This window comes from Tenebrio molitor, chromosome 4, assembly GCF_963966145.1.
Source record: "Tenebrio molitor chromosome 4, icTenMoli1.1, whole genome shotgun sequence".
NCBI classification, from domain to species: Eukaryota; Metazoa; Arthropoda; class Insecta; order Coleoptera; family Tenebrionidae; genus Tenebrio; species Tenebrio molitor.
This window is the reverse complement of record NC_091049.1, coordinates 8,260,542-8,280,770: the sequence shown is the minus strand read 5'-3', so window position 1 is coordinate 8,280,770 and position 20,229 is coordinate 8,260,542. Positions and strand designations below refer to the sequence as shown.

The following is a 20,229-nucleotide window of genomic DNA, read 5'->3' as shown; positions in this document are numbered from 1 at the left end:
ATAAACTGATAAAGAAAAGACATGTTTTATTTTAATGAGTGTAAGTGACGTCTGTGAGTTGAATTTAAATCTGAAGAAATAAAAACAAAATGGTTTGAAAGAGTTGGAGTGTAATAAAGTGAAATTGTGTTTCTTCAAGGTTAAGTTTATTGTGTGTAATGTGAATGTCAGCCAAGTGTTGATCAATAATCCGGTAAGTGCAACTTGGGTGAACATAACCTCACTTACGCACATCGTAAATTGATGTTTTTAAAAATTATGAGATTATCGTAATTTGAAATGGCAGACAGTGTGTTTTTTTCGTCCTTGGTGGAACAGATTATTAAAGCACGTAAAAAAAGTGGTCACGAAATAAATCAGGCGGGATAGCAGCCAAATTCCAAATTAATAAAGAACACATCTATTTAGATTACGCAATGTTATGTATTTTGTCGCCCACGTGTGATATGAACCGGATTGAGGTTTTCGTATATGACTGTACTCCAATACAGGAAGAAAAGTTTTTGTTCCCAAGAAGATAACTGATTTTGCAGGGTTTAGGTTTTAAGGGGGTGAAGTTCGTAGTACTGGCTTTGAAAATTGTAGAGGTCGCGTCAGTCACAGCTTTGTTTTTTTTTTTATTTGTTCCAGGATTGAATTTATTCTTCATCCTCGAGTCTAGATTAACTCTTTTTTGTAGGAATGCGTCGACGGCGCGCCCCCCAAATCCAACCCGACGAGAGCAGCAGCGACGACGAACCCTTATCCAAAATCGCAAAACCGAAAAAACCCCCCAACGATGACTCGTCGAGCGAGAGCGACATCGAAAACTACCTCCAACCCGCCGACAAGCTCGACCTCAACTCATCATTCTTCAACCCCCAAAAAGATGAACCTCCCGCATTCGACAAGATCGAAAGCGACATCCTCGCCGGAGTGGTGACGACACTCACAGATTCGGAGTCCGACGATGAAACCGTCGCACCAGAAGTTGTACAGAACTCTTCCGGCAGCAAACTCAACTTCGGCCAACTCCACGAGTACACGAGAAAGATGGAGGAGGCGAGGAAGCACGTGGAGGAGTACAACGCTAGGAAGAAGACGAAAGAGAGCGAGGTCGACGTAGGGAATTTGCTAGCGGCGGGAGAAGGGGTCAGCGGCGAGAAGAGGGCCTCTCTGGAGGGGTCGTTGCATTCGAGTGACTTTGAGTCGTGTTCTGATTCCGAGAAGGAGGGTTGGGAGGAGGTGGAGGAGAAGCAGAAGGAACAGAGCGAGATCCCGAAAGAGGGTTTGCAGATTACGGTTGAGATGCCCAATGCAGTGAGAAAGAAGAAAGGAGTAGATTTGTTGGCAGCGATAAAGCGGAGGATCAACAGGGTGAGGAAGGAGAACCAGGTGCTCATCCACAAGGTCCACCTCTTGTGTTGGATAGCTCACGGTAATCATGTCAGCGCTGCGATCAATTCGGAAAATGTCCTAGCGATGGCGCTGTCGTTGCTCCCTTCTCAACACTCTTATCCACCGGAACGTGCAGATCTGAAGTATCTAGAACAGTTGTTGAAGTGGTACTGTAAGACGATAGTGGTAGATGAGAAAGTGAGAGCCACAGATACAGATAAGTCTTTGAGTGAAATACTCGAGGAACAGATGGTAGAGAAGGTAGCGTACGATAGAAGAGTGTTTGTTTTTATTTTTGTAGCAATCGTGAGATCTTTGGGGATACAGTGTAGGGTAGTACTGTCGTTGCAAGTAGAACCATTGAGACCTCCGAGTAGCGAATTGCACTCGTTGAGTACGAAAGTCGATGCGAAAACAAAAGATGCAAGTGAGAAGGATCAGTCTAGAGGGAAGAGCAGTGAAGGTGCGAGTAAAATGGTTGAGGCGAAAAAACCTAGAGCAAAAAGTACAAGTGAAGTGAGTAAGATCGAAAAGAGGAAATCTGGAGAAAATGAAATAGAAAATGAAGCGGAGAAAGAGAAGAAGAAACCTAGGGCAAAAAGTACAGGTGGAGGTGAAAAGAAAATGTCTGGAGGGAAAAATGTAGGAAAGAAAAGTGAAACGAAGGAAGTGAAAGTGGAAATTACTAGAATGAAGGTGAATAATGAAGGTGCTGAAGGAGGAAGTAAAGTAAAAGATAAAGTGGAGAATGAGAAGAAATGTAGAGCAAAAGTTTCAAACGAAGGCGAAGAGAAAAAATCGAGAGGAGGTGAAGATAAAGAGAAGATGAAAGTCACAGGACTAAAGGTGAATGATGAAGATATCAAAAAAGGAAAAACCAGGGAGAGAAGTAAAAGCGAAGGGAAGGGCGGAGCGAAGAATATTCAGAAGGGAGAATCTAGAGCGAATGGTGTAGATGAAGGAAGAAGTGGAAGTAAATTGGGAGGGGGTGGTGTTAAAAAGGAAAACTGTAGAACGAAAGGGCAAGGTGAAGCAAATGATGTTGAAACAAAGAAGCGTAGAGTAAAAAGTACAGATGAAACTAAAACTAAAGGAAGTAAAATAAAATCCGGAGGAGACCGTAAAGTGGACACAATTAAAGGGGAGATTAAAGGTGGTGAGACGACTGTAATTAATCTGCGCAAGCTGCGTACTCGCAAAAACCTCGCCGTGCCACAGTTGGACGGCGCCAGCGACAACCCCGGCCCCTCCAAGCCCAACCTGAAAAAACTCAACAAAAAACAACCTCCGTGCCCTGTCAGCGACCACCCCAAACGTCTCAAGGCCGCGGTCAAGTACCGCGATTCGGACTCCGAGGATGACTTCACCTCCACCCGAACCCCCTTCTCTCCCAAAACGAACTCCCCCCAAACGAACGGCGCCCCCAACTTAAAGAAACTGAAAAATCACAAGAGCGTCGACGTGCGCGCCGACATCGTGAACCTGGTAAAGAAGAGCATCAAACATCAGAAAGACGTCGATCGGTCGAAGACTGTCCGCAAGCACAAAACCGCCGCCCCGGACGGCGACGACAGCGACTACGCCCCCGAAGCGGTGAAGAAGAAGCGGCGCGAGAGCGAAGACGATTTCTCGCCGAAGGTCAAAGTGAAGAGGAGGGTGCAAGTGAAGCCGGAAACGGAAGACGAGAAATTGAGGAAGAAGCAAGGGGTGGACGTGTGGGCGGAAGTCTTTTTGGAGAATGAAGAGAAGTGGATCAGCGTGGACGTGTTCAAGGCTCAGGTGCATTGCGTGAACGAGTTGCACGTAAGTCGGTAGGTGTTGGGTTTTTGGGGGTTGATCGAGTGGTTGCAGGCGAGGGCGAGTCATCCTGTTTCGTACGTGGTGGCGTGGAACAATGACAACACCCTTAAGGACATCACAAAAAGGTATTGCACGAATTTCAACACGGTGACGAGGAAGTTGAGGATCGACGCCAAGTGGTGGGAGGACACGTTGAAGTCCTTCACGGGGAGGAAAAATGTCAGGGATAAGGAAGAAGATGAAGAGTTGGAAAGACAGCAATTGGAAAAACCGTTGCCAACCTCCATCACAGAGTAACTAAATTCACTAGATTTGACAGGTCGTGTGACGAGTGTCGATTTCAGGTACAAAAACCACCCCCTGTACGTGTTGAAGCGACATTTGCTCAAATTCGAGGGAATTTACCCTCCCGACGCCCCAACTCTCGGTTTCGTCAGGAAAGAAGCTGTCTACTCGAGACAGTGCGTCTACACCCTGCATTCTAGGGATATTTGGTTGAAACACGCCAAAGTTGTCAAACCTGGCGAGCAGCCTTACAAGATCGTCAAAGCTAGACCAAGATGGGACAAACTGTCAAATACCGTGATCACTGATCAATTGTTGGAAATCTTCGGGCCGTGGCAGACCGAAGATTACGTCCCACCAACTGCAGAAAACGGAGTCGTCCCCAGAAACGCTTTCGGCAACGTGGAGCTGTTCAAACCGTGCATGCTCCCCAAGAAAACTGTTCACATGAAATGTAAAATAACGAAACGGTTACGTGTCGAGTCATGCTTCCACTTTGTGTTTTAGTGCCGGGGTTGAACAAAGTAGCGAGGAAGCTGAACATAGATTGCGCCTCTGCGATCGTAGGGTTCGATTTCCACGCGGGTTGGAGTCACCCCACCTACGACGGGTTCGTGGTGTGCGAGGAGTTCGCAGATGTGTTGGCGGCGGCGTGGGAGCAGGTGAGTTGACAACGGCTAATGTCGCATCGTTTTTAACGAGGAATCGCAGGAACAAGAGGAAATAGAGAAGAAGGAACAAGAGAAAATAGACAAGAGAGTGTACGGGAATTGGAAGAAATTGATCAGAGGGTTGCTGATTAGGGAAAGGTTGAAGAAAAAGTACGAGTTTGGGGAGACTTCCGGACAAGGGAAGAAAAAGAAGAAGGCGGCAGCGAAGATTGGCAGCGACAGCGATTGAATGTGTGTTTGTTGTTACGATATACCAAAAAGATGAGGTTGAAGGAAGTCATGTTTCATAAGTCGAATCTCGAAAAAATTGTGTACTCGGTGTACAAAATAATTATTTTTATACGTTGTTTCACCTTTATAAGTATTGAAATTTATTATTAAAAAAATGCTAATAAAAGTAAAAATATAAATGACGATATTGTGTTGGCAACCCTTTGCAATTTTACCGATAGTGGTGCCATCTTTGTTGACAGTGACGTTTCTGTGTCGAATTTCAAAAATGGCTTGGAAGTGCCACAAAATGTGTTAAAGGGCGATTCACAATAGAACAAGACATCACGTAGTCTGCGTAGAAAGACGTGGGCTCAGTCCATTCTTTCAGAAGGGAAGGACGTGTATTACAGTGGCGGCGTTAGAAAGTAAAATTTTTCCCGTTTTTACGCTTATTGTTGTCTGTCAGTTGTGCTTGTGTACTATCGCGGCCAAAATACTTTGGTCGTCAATGCGACATAAATGACATTCAATTGTAAAGCAAACTTTAGGATGTTTAACCTTATTTTTTACTACTGTCAAAATTATTTTAATCTATCAGTGTCATACGGGTGGGGTAAATCCCAGCTGCGGAGGCAGGGTTCAAAAGCAAAAGATCAACATGGTCGCGGTTTAGACAACCTTCAGAAGCAAGTAAGACGATTCTATATTTATCAAAAACTAAAGGTGCCATATTTTTGACAAGAATAATTTGAAATTGTCATGTATATTGACATTAATACTTGATTTACATTTGAAGTGTCAAAAAGTGATGACCAAAGTATTTTGGTTGCGATAGTACTACAGGGTTATTCTAAATGATTGTAGTCGCAGTAGGCCATGCCCATGTTATTACATTTTTGCTGCTTTCATGTGAACTGTCAGTTTGTCGCTGTCACTGTCATTTTTTAGGTGAAAAGTGCGGTGATGAGATTTTTATTTATTTTTGTTAAATTAACGATTGAATCCAGAAATATTGAGTTGTTTTGCAATCAATTTTACTCCCGTGTGTGAACGATGTGTACTCACCTATTCACATCGTTTTGATGTGATTTTACATTCAGTTTTCACGCCTACTTCGACTACAATCATTTAGAATAATCCTGTACTTGTGTTGTGTAAAATGAAAAAAAAAAACCCTGTTGAAAATTCAAATCAATTTTGCCCATTCATTTCGTAATGTTTATTATTTTAATCAAGTAGTAATAGTTTCATACGCCACTGGTCGCTTTAACGGCGCGCATCTTAAGCCCCGCCCTTGTCTTGTTCTGGTTTGAATCGCCAACTGTCATAAATTCTCATTTTTCTCCTTTGTAAATTGCCTCTTAACTGCCCTAAAGCAAAATGAGCAGATAACGAACCGTTGCCCTAGACAACACATTCAACGTTACATTTCTGACAGGTCTTGAAAAATTTGTCAAAACTGTCAAAAGCAAATGCGAAACCATTTTTAAAAGATTTGGAAGCTTCAGGGACGTCGTTTCAAACAATAAAATTTTGTATGCAACTCGTTTCTGGGTAAATTGGGCTTTTCTAATTGCTTTCGAGGCCTTAAAACCTTCGCTACGCTCGTGTTTTAATATTGTCCCTCGGGCAATTAGAAAAGCCCAATTTACACAGAAACTCGTTGCATAAATAACTATTATACAGGGTGGAACAAAAGTATCAAATATTGGCTGTAACTTTTTAATTTGAGAATTTATGAAAAAATGTTTAATATAAAAGTTGATTGGTGTATTATCCTGCATGACGTTCAACAAAAATTGTCAAATTTCCATGGCATTCTTGATATTGCATTTTATTACTTAGTAAGTTAATTTTATCACTTTGGTTTTTTGTTTTTTTAATTTTATTCTTTTTCCCCATAATGGCAAAACTGTATTTATGAATACAGAAAGATACGCTTGTTTGAAAATCACACTTTTATATTAAACATTTTTTCATAAATTGTCAAATTAAAAAGTTACAGCCAATATTTGATACTTTTGTTCCACCCTGTATATTTAGCTTGTATCACAGGCATGAACAATCAATAACTGACAAGTTTCGCTTATCAGGAGGTGTCACACGAGAAGCGCCTGAAACTGGAGAAGGGGACAAGGAATGAGACACACGGTACAAATGAATATTATTTATTTCCATTATATATACTAATATAGACAGTATACACATTTGAAACATTCTTTCGATATATTACACTCTCTAATATAAAAAGCTTTCCTGAAAAATATTCTATTTATTTTGTTTATCGTTATTAAAATTGTTTATATTATCCGAAACGCAAACAAAACGTAAAAAAAAAAATAAAAAAAATCTTTGGTAAAAAATTTATTTCTCGTGTCGAACAAAAAATTAAATAAACACATAAATATATAAATAAAAGAATAGTGTAAACAAACAATACCACAGTTTAAAAAATCGTAATCTTTCAGATCATTTTAAGTAAAGCGACTGAACAAGATCTACTAGGTTTGGTTTAGTTTAGTTTTCAGTTTAGTCAACAGAGACGAAGAAAAATTAACCTAAACGTGGTGAGTAGTAAAACAATGTACACTTTTTACAAACACTGACAGAAAAAAAATTTCATACTTGTATACCCGAATACAGGAAGACTGCCCATCAAGTTGCAAATCGAAATCTAGAACTCAGACTGGTATTTACAATTGGTCAAATGAATATACACAGGAGCCATGTCGATCTGTATATAAAATTCGTCCCAACTAGCTAAAAAAACACTAACATCAACACTTTGTATACAAAATTATTCTCTATCATTGCAAAATATACTTAAAAAAATTAAAACTGTATATGTATAATATATTTCTCTTAAAACTTAGCGTATATTACTATTCATCTCCGAAACTGTTAAGTCGAGAACATTGTACATGATATAGATTTGATCAGATTCGGACGCGGGAGCTTCCGTTGCCGCCTCCACGACTTGCTTATTGCCGCGAGCCCCTCGCCGCCTCTTCCAATGCTCTCACTTTGAGTTCCCGCTCCCTCTGTTGCCTGCAAATAAGACACCGATGACGTTTCGACGGATCGACGCGATCGCACAACACCTCACCTCAGATACTCCTCGTGTTGGGCGACGATCGAGGGGTGGGGTGGGAACCTATCCCTTTCTAGCAGCATTTGTCTCTGCAACTGTTCGTGGGCGGCAGCCTGCAACCCAAACCATCAGTCCTACCCTAGACTGGTACAAATCGCAATACCTGATGGGCCAGCTGGTCGGCGTAGGGCCGTCCGAGGAGGTCCGGGTGGTGGAGTCCTAAGGGGCCGTCGCGGCCCGGGATCAGACCGGGCCGGGGGTACCCCGGGGCACCTGAAGCTACCATCATCACTTTTAATGAGAATAACATGTCTGTATTAAGTGAACAAATATTCGCTTGCTTAAAAGACGGAGCGAGACCGGTCCGGGGTCGTTTGTCGCAAGCTCCGCTTTCATCCTTCAGCAATGTGGCAGAGCAGTTGTTCGACGCAACGAGACTTACCTGGTAGGGGGAATCCCGCCGCAGCCGCCGCCGCCTCCTGCTGGGCCTGCTGCTGCTGTGGATGGAGATGCAGATGTGTATGTGCATGTGTATGAGCGTGAGTGTGTGCGTGATATTCGGGAGAAATTCCGGCCATTTGGAGCCGCACCTGCGTAAAAAAACTTTCATTATTTCAAACACCTGACTGGACACGCTACTTGTACCATCGGGTCCGTCGCCAAGGCCAACCTCTCGGCTGCTTCGAGTTGCGCGGCGTGTGGGTGGTGCGGGTGGCCGGGAGGGGCACCGGGAGGACCTGGTGGGCCCGGAGGGGCCGGTATTCCGAGTCTTTCCAGACGTTCCCTCTCCAGTTGCGACAGTTGAGCGCTGCTACCCGCCCCTGGGTAGAAGGCGAGGTGGTGGAGGGGTAGACCGGCGGGACCGCCCGGACCTGCGAGTCCCGCCGCTGCGTACCTGTAAAAGCGCGTCAGCCAATCGCGAGACGAGTAACCACTCAAGCCCCACCTCCTCTGAATTTCCATCCAATGGGGATCCATGGGGTTGGGCGGGCCGCGCATTCCCGTCTTCATTATCTCCTCCTTCAGTCTCTCGTTCAGCTCCCTCTCCCGGATTTCCCTCATCTCTCTCTCGCGTTTCTCGCGCTCCAAGTGTTCCAGTTCGAGGCGCTCTCTCGCCCCGGGACCGTACATGCTGTTCAATTGGTACTGCATGATGGGGTCCATCACGTGGGCCGGAGGCAGCAGCGACCTCTGCATGTGTCCCGGACTGAAACCGGCGTGAGGTCTGGCGTACTCAGACAGTTGTCTCAATGCGGGAGTGTCGTTGAATCCGGGTCGGGGGAAGCGTTCGTAAGGCGAGGACACCGTCTCCAGAGGCCCCCTCGACGGAGGCTTGATGTCGGGTTTCTCGGGGGTGGTGTTTTTGCGGGCTTGCGCCTGTTGTGCCCTCTCCCTTTCCTCACGCTCGCGCTCTGCCTGTTTCCGCAAGCGCTCTTCTCTCTTCCGCGCCAATTTCGAATCCGGAACCGGCTTGAAGGTCAGATCGGTCCTGGTGCAAGAGTTGTAATCGCCGCGGTTCCAGTGCCGCAAGAATCTGAAACCGACAATCATTACCGATGTCAATTATGATCAAAGTTGACGACTTACATTGCTGACTGGCTCCTGTGGCACTCTGTATCCTCCACTCTGGGTTCGGGGGAGGGTCCTCTGGGCGGTCCGATCGGACTGGTCTGACCTTCCTCCTCCGGTACCGGATCCGGTTCGGGCTCCACCTTGACTTCTTCGACGGGTGGAGCTTTGGGCGGAGGCGGAGCGTTCATCGGAGACGTGCTGGGCGGATGCATCGCGTTTTGCTGCATATTGGCGGCGGCTTGAGCGGCGTGAGCTCTCAGAGCGTCGAGAGAGCTGTTTCCTGTCATGGCCGGCGGGCCTAGAGGCTGCGGGTGGTGTCCCATGCTCGGCGGCTGGATCATCAAGTGATGGGGATTGGTCTGCGGCGGAGGCGGAGCTTTGTGCATCCGCAGCAGCGGATTGGCCGGCGACAGTCTGTCGTGATGGTGGGTGTGGTGATGGGTGTGTTGATGGTTGCTGCTCGACGAAGAATGGTTCATGTTGGACGTGGTGGTCGACTGTTGTTGCGAAACCGGTGGATGCGGCGAGCTCGTCCTCACCGTCTTCTGGTTGACCTTGTGTTGGACCGACTGACTGGAGCTCGTGCTCGTCGAGTGACTTATCGTGATCGAATGACTGGCCCCGCCCCCGTAGCTCTGTTTCTCGGTGCTGGCGTGCACCGAACTGTGATGCGACGTCGACTGGTGATGCGTCAACGTCATCTCGTGGGTCTGGTGCCTCTCGGCGCCCTCCCCGTCGTTCTCTCGTATCTCCCTCTTCGCCGTCATGGTGCTGCTGGACGTGTGCTGCGCCGACAGCACCGTCGCACTCACCGTGTCTATCGTTTTGGCCAGTTCGGGTCGCGTGGACGGCGGCGGGATCGCGTGCGGCTGCGGCACCGGATAGGGGTAGGGATAAGGGAAGGGATAGCCCGAGTAGGGATGCGTGTGGAACTGGTGCATCGCGTGCAAGAACGACGGATGCATCAGAGCGTGCGACGGATGGAGGGATCCCGGATACGAGGGTCCTCCGCCCTGAGACGGATGCATCGGTTGAGGTAACGACGCGGAAGGGGGCGGTCCCGCGCTGGGACTGATCAAGTTGATCGCAGAATGCGGCGAGTTCGTTCCGGGCGGAGTCTGAGCGACCGGAGTGGGCGTGGTCGTAGTTTTCGGGGTGGTACACTTCTCCGACTGGATCTGGGCTGGGCTGGCCCTGCTCGTGGGCGGAGCCATCGTGAATTCGGGTTCTTTCTTTATGTTGTCGACGGCCGGCCCCGAAGGCGGTCTCTCGGTGCTCGACTGGGTCTGTTCCGGAGGCGGCGGAAGATATCCGGGGACTTTCACGTCCTTCAAACTCTGAAGCGGGTCGCTTTGCATGTGACTAGACGATGGAGAGATGAAAGTGGGCGTGGATGAAGGGGGTAAGCTTTGGGAATAGTGCGAGGGAGGCATCGAGCTGCTCTGACTCGTCGAATTGTCAGGAACTTCCTGTTTTATCTTAAGGTTCTGCGGTTCGTTCTGATTCTGGTGGTTCTTGGTGTCGTGCGCTCGCGGCGATTGGGGATGGTTGTACGCCATGTAACCGTAATGACTCATCGGAGGAGGTTGACTACCACCAATAGTCACAAGATTACTCGACTGCATCAGACTCGGTATGGGCGGTTGACCGATAGAGGAAGACGTGATGGGTCCTAAATCCGTTCTTTCGGGTCTATCTATCCGTTCCGGTCTCTCCAACTTTTCAACTCTTTGTTTCTCTTCGTCGAAGTCACCCGATCTATTTCCACCTCCTGTCGGAGGCAACTGTGTGGAGGGAATCACCGTAGGTATGTTCAGAGGTTGGGGCTGAGTGTTGCTGCTGGAGAAATTCTCGCTCCTCGTCTGACTCGTCAATTCCATGGGCTCGTCGTGTGGTTCTAGCTTTATCATGTTGTTCATCGAATGACACAACGACGTCGGTTTGTTCTGATTGTACCCGTAATTGGGTTCCTGTTTCACGTCTTTGATGAACGACGAATGGTTCATGTTGACAATCTGTTCCTTCCCCCTCTCGTGCTGCTGACTCGTATCCTTCAAGTTCAACGGATGGTTCTCTTGCGGGTAATGGTTCAAAATCGGTTCCTTCAAGCTAAAATTGATTTGATCCTTGATCATGTTCTGGGGTACGAACAAATTCTCTTTGTAGACACCGTCTTCCTTCGAGTTCAGATTGATCGCCTCGTTACTCGACTCCACCTCCTCCTTGATTATCACTTTGTCCATGGTCACCACTTTGGGTATGATCAACTCAGTTTTGAACTTCTCTGGAATTTCTTTCACCTCGTCCTTCACCTCCTTCTCTACTTTATTCGCGATGGGTTCCGATTTCGACGTTTCCTTTTTCAAAACATCCGACCCGAACTTCAGATCCTTGACCTCCGGCGTGCTCTTGATCAGATTCTTCCTCTCGTTGATGTCGTCCGGCAGACGTATCGAAACGTTGAGAGGGAGCGGCTCCACACTGGGGGGTGTGGCTTTCGTCGACACTATCACAGGAACGGTGGGCGGGACCGCGACGACCGCCCCTCTCTCCTCCCCGCTTTCCGTCTTCGCCGGTTTCGCACCTTCCTGACTCACCGTCGTCGTGGTCGTCGTCGTCTGCGCAGTTGTGGTCGGCGCACTCTCCACCGCCTCCGCTTCCGGCTCGTTCGCCTCGACGTCGTCGTTGATCGACCCCGAATCCGTCGTCACGCTCGACGGACTCTCCGCACGTTCGCGCTTCTTCTTGAACAATCCGAGCTCCTTCTCGTCGACTTCCGCGTCGTCGATTTTGTCTTGGGCGCGCTTGCGGTTCTTGGAAGGCGTATCCGATTTCTCCGACTTGCCTTTCTTCTTGGCGGGCGTGGCCGGGTTCGGCGTGGGCGTGTTCTTGTCCATGTTGGCCTGTTTGATTGGAGTTTTCGGTTCGGGCGTTTCGGTGCCGCCCCGTTTCGGCCGTGCTCGATTCGAGTTCTGCTCCTTCGCAGCCTTGTTCCGCGTCCTCATTCGCTGCGGACTGGCGTCGGGACTCTCTGCAACGACGCTTTACCCTCTACAAAAAACCAGATGCCGACGAACTTACCGATTGGAGGGGTTCCGCTGATCGCGGCCGGGGCTGTCAGCGGCGGAAGCTCGTTGGTCTTCTTCAGGTGGGCCCTGCAGTCCCAACACAACAATTGACGGTCCTTACCGGCGGGTTGCCAGTCTTTCGAATCTTAAAAATTCATCATGTCATCACCTCCACTCGCACCTTCAACGCCAACTTACTAGTGGTGAAGCAGTGCGAGCATCGATATTGTGCTTCCCTACTGTCACTGTCATCCTCGGAATTGTCGTCTTCGGTCACGGAACTGGTTTCGCCTGGTTCCTTGCCTGGCTGGGGACTCGGCCTACTGCTCTCGGTTTCGGCGGGCGTTCCGGTGCGTCCTACGCTCGCACTGAATCAACGAATCAGAGTGAGAGGGCGTGGCTTACCTGCAGGTGGGGCGTTACCGCCTCTAGAGTTTCGCGTGTTTCTGATTCGTCTCAACGAACCTTGACGCCTCCTCCTGTGCGGTCTATTATTGTTAGCTCCCGGAGTCTTCTTCCACAGATAGTAGAACTCGACGAGTTCGGGCTGAGACGTATCGATCAGACAAGCCAAGTCCAAGTGTCCCTCGAGTACTTACCGTGTCTCTGTGAGGCAGCAGATCCTTGCGGATCCTGAAGAAGTTCTTTCCGAATTGTCTCAGTCCCTTGACGAAACGTTTGGTCTCCTCTTCGCTCCACTTCTTGTCGATACCTTTAGGTACCGGGCACTTGACCAAAGCTTGCAGAGCCTTGCCCGGATCGTAGCCGGAGTCGTGCAGCTGAAACCGTAGTTTTGATCGGTTCGTGGGCGGGGCGGGGGCGGATACGTACCACGTCTAGTGCGTTGATGGTGGTGTCGTCACGTGACGCTGCATTGGCGCCGTCTTCCGGACAGCCGCCGTCACACATACCGGCGAAAGCGGCCATAGATCTGGCCGCCCTGAGGTACATGAGCAGGTCCGAGTCTAGAGTCATGGCAGGTACCCATCTCAGTTCCTCCCTGATGCGGGTCTGTTCCGGATCGGGAGACAGCAATTCCGGCGATACACCCGGACGGTATTCAGGCAAGCGTGCCTGAGATCGTTTCGAGATTAGATCTAGAGCTCTGGTGGTAGTACCGTCGGTAATAAAAAAGAAGCGGAGAACAGAGTAGGCCGACAACAAGAGTAGTACCGTACTTCGTTTATAGTCCAAATAATCAAGACAGCTACGGGATCGTCGAAAACTGTGGTGGGGATGGAACTGGCGGGGGTATTATATACAAAGTACTACTAGTACTATCGCAGTAGTAAGTCTGGTTGCAGTTACGTCTCTAGTAAGTTCCAACCAGTTCTACCAACATGCTTCGATTATGATATACAACAACCAAAATACCCCGGAAGTCGTGCAATTTTGCCAATAGATATATAACATGCCAATAAGTACCGGTCGAATCTAGAGATGGCGGTGTCAGAGGAGAGACCACGTCATGTCTAGTATCGACCCTAATTTCGAATAAAAAATTTTGATTGAATGTTACCGTGTTGTCGGTCTCACGTACATAAATATCTTTTACCTGGTTGCCGGGACCCACCCTAATTTCTCCTTGCGTAGTAGCCATTACGAACGGTATTATTTTTTACGGAACGTCGAGTCGTACCCGTAATTACATGTTTCTGGAAAATAAGAAAACATGATTTAATCGTCACGCGAGGCTTCAAGATTAAAGTACAGCCCCCGCGTCTTTGAACGAATCGCCGCCGCTGGCGCAACCAAGAAAGAAAAGGGGGAATGGGAGCGGTTTTGGCATGCATCGACACTAACTACCGCGAAGCGAATTTTTTTTTAATTCGGCTCTTTTGGGACCCCCCGCTGCGCTACTGCTTTTGCCTCCCCTCGGGCGCCATTTCGGCGCGGCCCCGCTCCGACCGTCATAAATCGTGCCTCCCCTCGGGCGACACTATTAGCGGCGATCATCTCGCCGCCTCTGATTGATCATTATCGCGATTACGCGTGGTCAGTTGGCGCAAAAACATGCGAATGCGAGTCCGACTTCCGGTTGCGACTTTCTTTTTTTTTTTCGCCGCCGCCGCAGCTCGACGCCTGCGATTGTTTCGAAACGTGCCAGTCCTTGACGAAAATACGTTTTTACGACGTGATTAAATGAAAAATCAATAGCGCCGGCCAAACGATCAATTTAAAAGACTTGACGACGAAATGACATTTTAACGACCATATTTATTTTTACGTCGGACGATAAAAACCAAGCGATGACACCTTCGACACTTCCACGACGAACAAAAGACAATCGATGATGAAATTACCGTAACAATTAGCGGCGGAAATCCGGCGGCAGCCTTCTAGATGTAATCAAAGACGCCGCCGACGGGCCGTGAAAGGGCCGTCATCGGGCCGCGCACGCAATCATTTAACAAATTAACCCGTTAATCCACCCCCCACCCCCACACCGACTTGTATACATAACAATTAACTTGTCAATCGGGATAATTAGCGGCGCAAACAAATGAGCGTCGGGCGTCGATTTCCGCCACCGGAAGATCGAAGGGGGCCGCGCCACGAAGGCCGGGGGACGACCGAAACTGCCCCCGTATCGCACACCTACCTCAAAGCTGTCGCTACATAATAAATAAAAGTCTGCGGGAAGTGTTCGACAGGATAGGGCCGCGTCGACGGTGTTATTTCGACGTCTCGTCGTCACCACGCACCGCACCACCTCTTCTGCACACTCTGAACACGTTTTTGGAGCCCCGAAAAGCACGAAATTGCACACAAAATATCGTATAATAGTGTTATCGATTCAGTCAGCCATTTTAACTTGGCCTTCCTTGATTTGTTCATTCACAAGTAAGCGTCCGCGGCGCCATCTATCCGGCAAGGTGCCAAATCCACAATCGCAGGCTAAATAAACACTCCAAATTTACTAATCTCGTCACGAATCACCGCAACACCAAGAAACGAGAGCGCCCACACCGTATTCCACTCGCATAATCGATTTGTTGTTTTTATTTGTTCGTTCAAGTCAGATAGCGATCTGCTCTTATCAACTGAGATGTCAGCCGGTAGAGGACCTGTCAATTAAACGTCGCAATTTTGACACTAACGTCACTTGCCGTTATGGATGTAAATAATAAATAATTTATATTCGGTGCACAACAAATAACAGTTAAGTGCTAATTGTGTAAAATGGACGAATTGAAGCACAAGATCCTGGGTCTGATCAACAAACAGGTCAGTTTTTTCCGCGCATCGAGCGAACCTTCTTCGCAACTTCACGTTTCAGACCCCCAAAATCCCCTCGATGGGTTTTTCCGACGCCAACTATCACTTCTCCCAAGTCGAGAACCTCTCCATCAACAGCAAAACTGTAGCAGAGACTGACCGACCAGCCGACCAAGAAATCTTGGAGAGCATCGAAGCGGCCTATTTCTCCATGAAGTCGGATTTCGACATTTGCAGATTCGAACTGGGGGTGATTGTCTCCACTTGCGACTCGCACAAATTACCGTTTTTACTCGTAGAAGTTGCCAGATGTCCTCGACTGTGACCAGATCCAGCGCGACTTCAAAAACCTGAAGCAACAACACCAGGTTGTGTCGAAGAAAGTGCTCCAGTTGATTTTGGAGCACCAGAGCGGCTGCAACGCCGAGTTCGAGAAGGTCTTGGAGATATTAGAACAGGTTAGGGACACGCTCGAACAGTGCAAAGACAGCAGGAAGCACTTGAATGTCGCCGCAAATCAGTTCAAAGCGTGCTTGGGGCTCTTGGCTAATTACAGGAAGCGTAAACTCGCACAGAATCTCTTGAATAATCTCAAAATGATCAAACATTTGGTAAGGTTTGTGGTTATGTGGGATTTGACGTTTGAGGTTATGTTTCAGCATAGTTTTGATAAACGCCTCCAAGTGCTCTTGAGCGAGGAGGACTATGCCGGGGCGATTATAGAATTGAAAAGGTGTCACAAAATCGCCACGAAATATCGGCATTTCAGTTGTGTAGCGGCCCTAACCTACAAATTACAAGAGACTTTGGAGAACACCGATGGACAACTTGACAGAGTCCTGTCTCAGGTTTTTCAGATGAAATCAACGTTTTGTCAGTACTGATTGATCAATTGCAGACATGTTATCATTTTGACCCCCAACGCTACCAAAAATTGCAACTGGCCTACAACTTACTCGACAAGTCTGAAATGTCAATGATCGACAATTTACATGTTCACTATATTACAGCAATTTACAACACATCGTTAAATGTCGTCCATTCGTACGTCACTTCAGCTGAAGTACTCGAAAACAGCGACAATAGCGGAAAAAATCCGTACAAAACGTTGTGTCAGGTACTTGCTCATCATAACCTCACTTCTTTGTAACTTTTCTTTCTTTTATGTTAGAGTATCGGGACCGACGTTTTCATCCCGTGTCTGATTAGTTTATGCAAAGTATTGTTCAAAATAGTCCTGAGCTATTACCAGTTGATCAAGTGGCACAACGATCAAGAGACTGACCCTGGTATAGAGACAAATCTCAACAGACAGAAACTGGATCACAATTTGACAAAAATCTGGGACGACGTTCAGCGAAAAGTGTCCAGTTTATTGCTGAACGCCGATTTAGCGTCGTACAAATTCGACCAGTTCGTCCAGGTCCTGGGGGTGGTCCACCGCCTCATCCAAGTGGGCGAAGAGTTCTGCTCGAGCAAATCTGAAGACTTGCAAGAGTCGATTCGAAAGCAGAGCGTCAACTATTTCAAAAACTACCACGTCCAACGCCTGGAAGAGCTGAAGATTTTTCTGGAGAACGAGATGTGGGAGATTTGCCCGGTCAAGTCTACATTTACCATTTTGCAGTTGCAAGAATTCAAGTCGTTGAGGTCGATTTTGAAGAATTTCAAACTGAGGCCGCCTCCCGGGGGCGGCTACTCGACCAACTCGACCGAGTGTTGTTCGTCGAATCACTCGCAAGATGGCAGCAGTATAGTGGGGCACTACTTCGTCAGGTACGCAGAGAGCGGCACACCTTTCGATTCAGGTCTCGACGAGACCATCATCGAGGAGGATATTCTGGCTTGCGAGAACGACGCTTCCGGTTATTTCTCCGAAGAGAGCGACGACGAACCGGAGGAGTTGAAGAGAGATTTCGTCGACGAGTACGAAGACGAACATTCCAGTCCTGTTGTGAAGAAAAAAGAAAAACAAAACAACAAAGTTCTCATTCTTACCAACACGACTCTCTCCGTCTTGAGACAAATGGGAAAATATCTGCAGATGTCTAGATTGTTGAAGCCGATCGCTTATCAGATAATAACTTGCATGAACCAACTGTTCGATTTTTATCTCTACTCGGTGCACTCGTTTTTCGCAGCCGACCTTGTGAGTTGTCAATTCTAAGCCACGCCCACTTTGAGTTGTGTGTTTGTCTATTTCAGAGAGTCGCGAGTAATTCTTTATACACGAACGAGTTAAACACGACTTTGAAGAAAATCTCGGACAATCTAGTGACGGAATTCGAAGCAGTGACAAGCGACAACGGGTACAAAATCGTGAAGCCCACCCTCTCACCAATGGTGGACTTGACTCAACCCGAACAGCTTCACGGATTGGCCGAGAGGATAGTGGGCGTGGAAAGCGTCATATTTCTGGCCAAACAGTACGAGTATCTGCAGGAATTTCTCGAGTTTTTAATCCCTCCCACCAATAAAATAATGCTCCAACAGTTTTTCACACAGGTGAGATTTTATTAGATTATTAAAATCAAGACACTAGTTTGAAGGCCGTCAGAATGTAACCGCCGGTCGTCATGTTCACTTCCGGATGAGTCCTCTCGGGTAACACTTGATAGTTCCGCATAAAATTGTTCACGATTCTGATGTAGATGAAGTCGAGTTTCTCCTTGAGGTGGTTGTAAAGCTCCTGCAGAGGCTCTCGAGACAAGCTAAACACCACAAGGTACCGCCCCCCATTTAGAAACTTGACCAGTTCGTCGACTATCGTGACGGGGTGTTCCTTGGCGGTGATTACAAGCGAGTCCACGCCCGTTTCCAGCAAACGACACGCCCTCTCGTTGTCTTTCTGCCAACCGGCTTTCTTGGGTCCCGCCTCCTCGTCGATTTTCATTTTTTTACTCACAGGTTCATCACTGAAACTGTCTTTGTTCTGATAGAAACACCTCAACACCGAGTACAAGTTGACGTTGACGCATCTGTCCAGTTGTTCTTGTGGAAATTTCATCGCAACTAGGGCACTTTTTTGACACTCGTTTCCGGGGTGGATGTGGATCAAGTGGGCGGTGGTGTCGCGTCCGATTTGATTGAGCAGCGCAGCGGGAATCAGCCCTGATGTGCCACTGTCGTACAACAGATGCGTACCTTGAGACTGTATGTTAGAGTACGTGATGATTTGAGACAGGTCGTCGATGCGTATACCGAGAGTTTTGGCGGGGTCTTGTCTGTAGAACATCGTCGCCAAGAGTCGAATCGTGGGGTGCCTGATTTGTACATATTCAAAATATTTTTTCTCTTTTTTCTTGATGTATTTCTCTTGGCTGTACTCCGTTTTTGAATTGAACGTTTTCGAGTTGGTTATCAGTTTTTCTACAATGTTGTTCGAATTGAGCTCTTCAGATTTGAGTTTGTCGATCTGTTCGGTCGTCAGATTTTGCGATTGTCCGTCGTCGGTAATGTTGCGATTGTCGACGCCGCTCTTTTCGATGGTGACAGACTTGGCCGAGGACACTTCGTCGACTTTCTCAAGGGTGAAAAGTCTCTTGTTTGCGGGACAATTCTTCATCTGGAACGTGTCCGAGTACTTTTCACCCACGACGTTGTCCATCTCCACGTTGAAACTGCCAATCGAAAGAGTCCCGTGCGCTTTCAATTTGTGCAGCTTCGTGTAGCCCTGCCGCTGCACTATAATAAAATCACCCACTTTTATTGTATTTTCTTCCATGCTTGTTTCGAGGTTATGTTTATAATATATAAGGTTAGGACGTGTCAACACTCAACGTCAACTAAACGAAGACGGCCGATTGGAGTATGTATTGGGCCAGAAAGAGACAGCGAATCGACAGTGGTGCCAATATCGACTCGTTAAGACACTAATTTCAAAAAATTTTGGAAATTGCAGAATATTTCAAGCGCCAAAGATTTGAGGAAGCCACTTTACATGGCAGTTGGGGCTCAAGCCTTCGATCTACGCCAGATACTCATCTCCATGTCGAGAATTAATTGGGAAGTGAAGGAAGTAATGTCACAGCACAACACTTATATCGACCTAATTCTAAGGGTAATCACCCAAAACTGAGTCAACAATCGTTTATTATGTTTTTAATTTGCCAGGAGGTCCAGATTTTTACGTTAAGATTAGAGGAAGTAGCCGTAAAAGTGCCGGTGGCCTCAGAAGTTTCCAGTTCTTTGTGGGAAAGTATCGCCCACATAATAACTCACACGTTAGTCCAAGGGTAAGAATTTCGTCCCATTTTGAACAAATCGACCTAAATCAACCGATTCTAGCTTTAGCGAAGCCAAGAAGTGTTCGAACGGCGGTCGAGCTCTCATGCAACTCGATTTTATCCAGTTTCTGACAAAATTCGAGAAAATCGCAGGTCTGCGTCCAGTTCCCCATCGCGAGTACGTCGAACATTACATCAAAGCGTTTTATTTGCCAGAACCTGAGCTGGAAAAGTGGATCAAAGACCATACGGTGAGTGTGACGTAAAAGTGAGGTTATGTGAAATTTTTGCTTTTGTTCAATACTTAGGAGTACTCGACCAAACACTTGTTCGGTTTGGTCAGTTGCGCCTGTCAGAGCAACAAGAAGACCAGACAGAGGTTACTGCAAGTTATTGAAGAGACAGAGAGACAAGGAGAGAGGTAGCCCGAGGAGCGGGATTCCCCGGCATAAATGTGATATTATCGAGTTCAGTTACAGTTACGAGACTAATAGCCAGGTATTCGTTATATGTTATCACAGATAATGACGTTTACATTTATTTATTGGGCACAAACTGACACAATAAAGATATGGAATTGTTGAGAGCTGGGTGCGATTTTGAATTCTCCTACCCGCTTCCTCTATTCCGACATTCAACCATTTGAAGAATTGTTAACATTAAACAGTAATAATTATAATTTCATATTTATATTTTTTTCGTTCGAA

General features: G+C 47.3%; 4 protein-coding genes across 7 annotated transcripts; 2 read left to right on the top strand and 2 right to left on the bottom strand.

Annotated features, from left to right (window-relative positions):
- The first annotated feature begins 39 nt into the window (after window positions 1–39).
- On the top strand, window positions 40–4,546 carry Xpc (DNA repair protein complementing XP-C cells homolog). The gene is made up of 6 exons (XM_069046198.1): window positions 40–193; window positions 680–3,180; window positions 3,229–3,470; window positions 3,522–3,916; window positions 3,970–4,124; window positions 4,174–4,546. The coding sequence occupies exons 2-6, from the start codon at window positions 682–684 to the stop codon at window positions 4,360–4,362; spliced, it is 3,480 nt and encodes a 1,159-aa protein (XP_068902299.1). The 5' UTR covers window positions 40–193; window positions 680–681; the 3' UTR covers window positions 4,363–4,546.
- Window positions 4,547–6,695: 2,149 nt separating this feature from the next.
- On the bottom strand, window positions 6,696–14,888 carry Gug (arginine-glutamic acid dipeptide repeats grunge). 4 transcript variants are annotated; one of them, XM_069046194.1, is made up of 14 exons: window positions 14,680–14,887; window positions 13,618–13,732; window positions 12,909–13,151; window positions 12,677–12,856; window positions 12,483–12,624; window positions 12,276–12,434; window positions 12,091–12,222; window positions 9,025–12,040; window positions 8,384–8,971; window positions 8,083–8,332; window positions 7,880–8,027; window positions 7,601–7,716; window positions 7,453–7,550; window positions 6,696–7,394 (listed from the first exon to the last, which is right to left on the bottom strand). In XM_069046194.1, exons 2-14 carry the CDS (start codon window positions 13,675–13,677, stop codon window positions 7,328–7,330), a joined length of 5,199 nt encoding a protein of 1,732 aa, XP_068902295.1. In that variant the 5' UTR covers window positions 13,678–13,732; window positions 14,680–14,887; the 3' UTR covers window positions 6,696–7,327. The 4 variants fall into 4 exon arrangements, with proteins under 4 accessions (XP_068902295.1, XP_068902294.1, XP_068902297.1 ...); XM_069046193.1 differs by having other exon boundaries at window positions 7,601–7,728; window positions 8,083–8,971; window positions 14,680–14,888; XM_069046196.1 differs by lacking the exon at window positions 13,618–13,732 and having other exon boundaries at window positions 7,601–7,728; window positions 8,083–8,971.
- Window positions 14,889–15,119: 231 nt separating this feature from the next.
- Window positions 15,120–20,112, top strand: Vps50 (vacuolar protein sorting 50). Its single transcript, XM_069046199.1, has 11 exons — window positions 15,120–15,305; window positions 15,358–15,546; window positions 15,596–15,907; window positions 15,956–16,144; window positions 16,195–16,413; window positions 16,468–17,445; window positions 17,502–17,801; window positions 19,198–19,356; window positions 19,410–19,531; window positions 19,584–19,773; window positions 19,831–20,112. The coding sequence occupies exons 1-11, from the start codon at window positions 15,261–15,263 to the stop codon at window positions 19,945–19,947; spliced, it is 2,820 nt and encodes a 939-aa protein (XP_068902300.1). The 5' UTR covers window positions 15,120–15,260; the 3' UTR covers window positions 19,948–20,112.
- On the bottom strand, window positions 17,790–19,056 carry Trmt6 (tRNA methyltransferase 6 non-catalytic subunit). The gene has a single exon (XM_069046225.1). It carries the CDS (start codon window positions 19,018–19,020, stop codon window positions 17,827–17,829), a length of 1,194 nt encoding a protein of 397 aa, XP_068902326.1. The 5' UTR covers window positions 19,021–19,056; the 3' UTR covers window positions 17,790–17,826.
- Window positions 20,113–20,229: the final 117 nt, after the last annotated feature.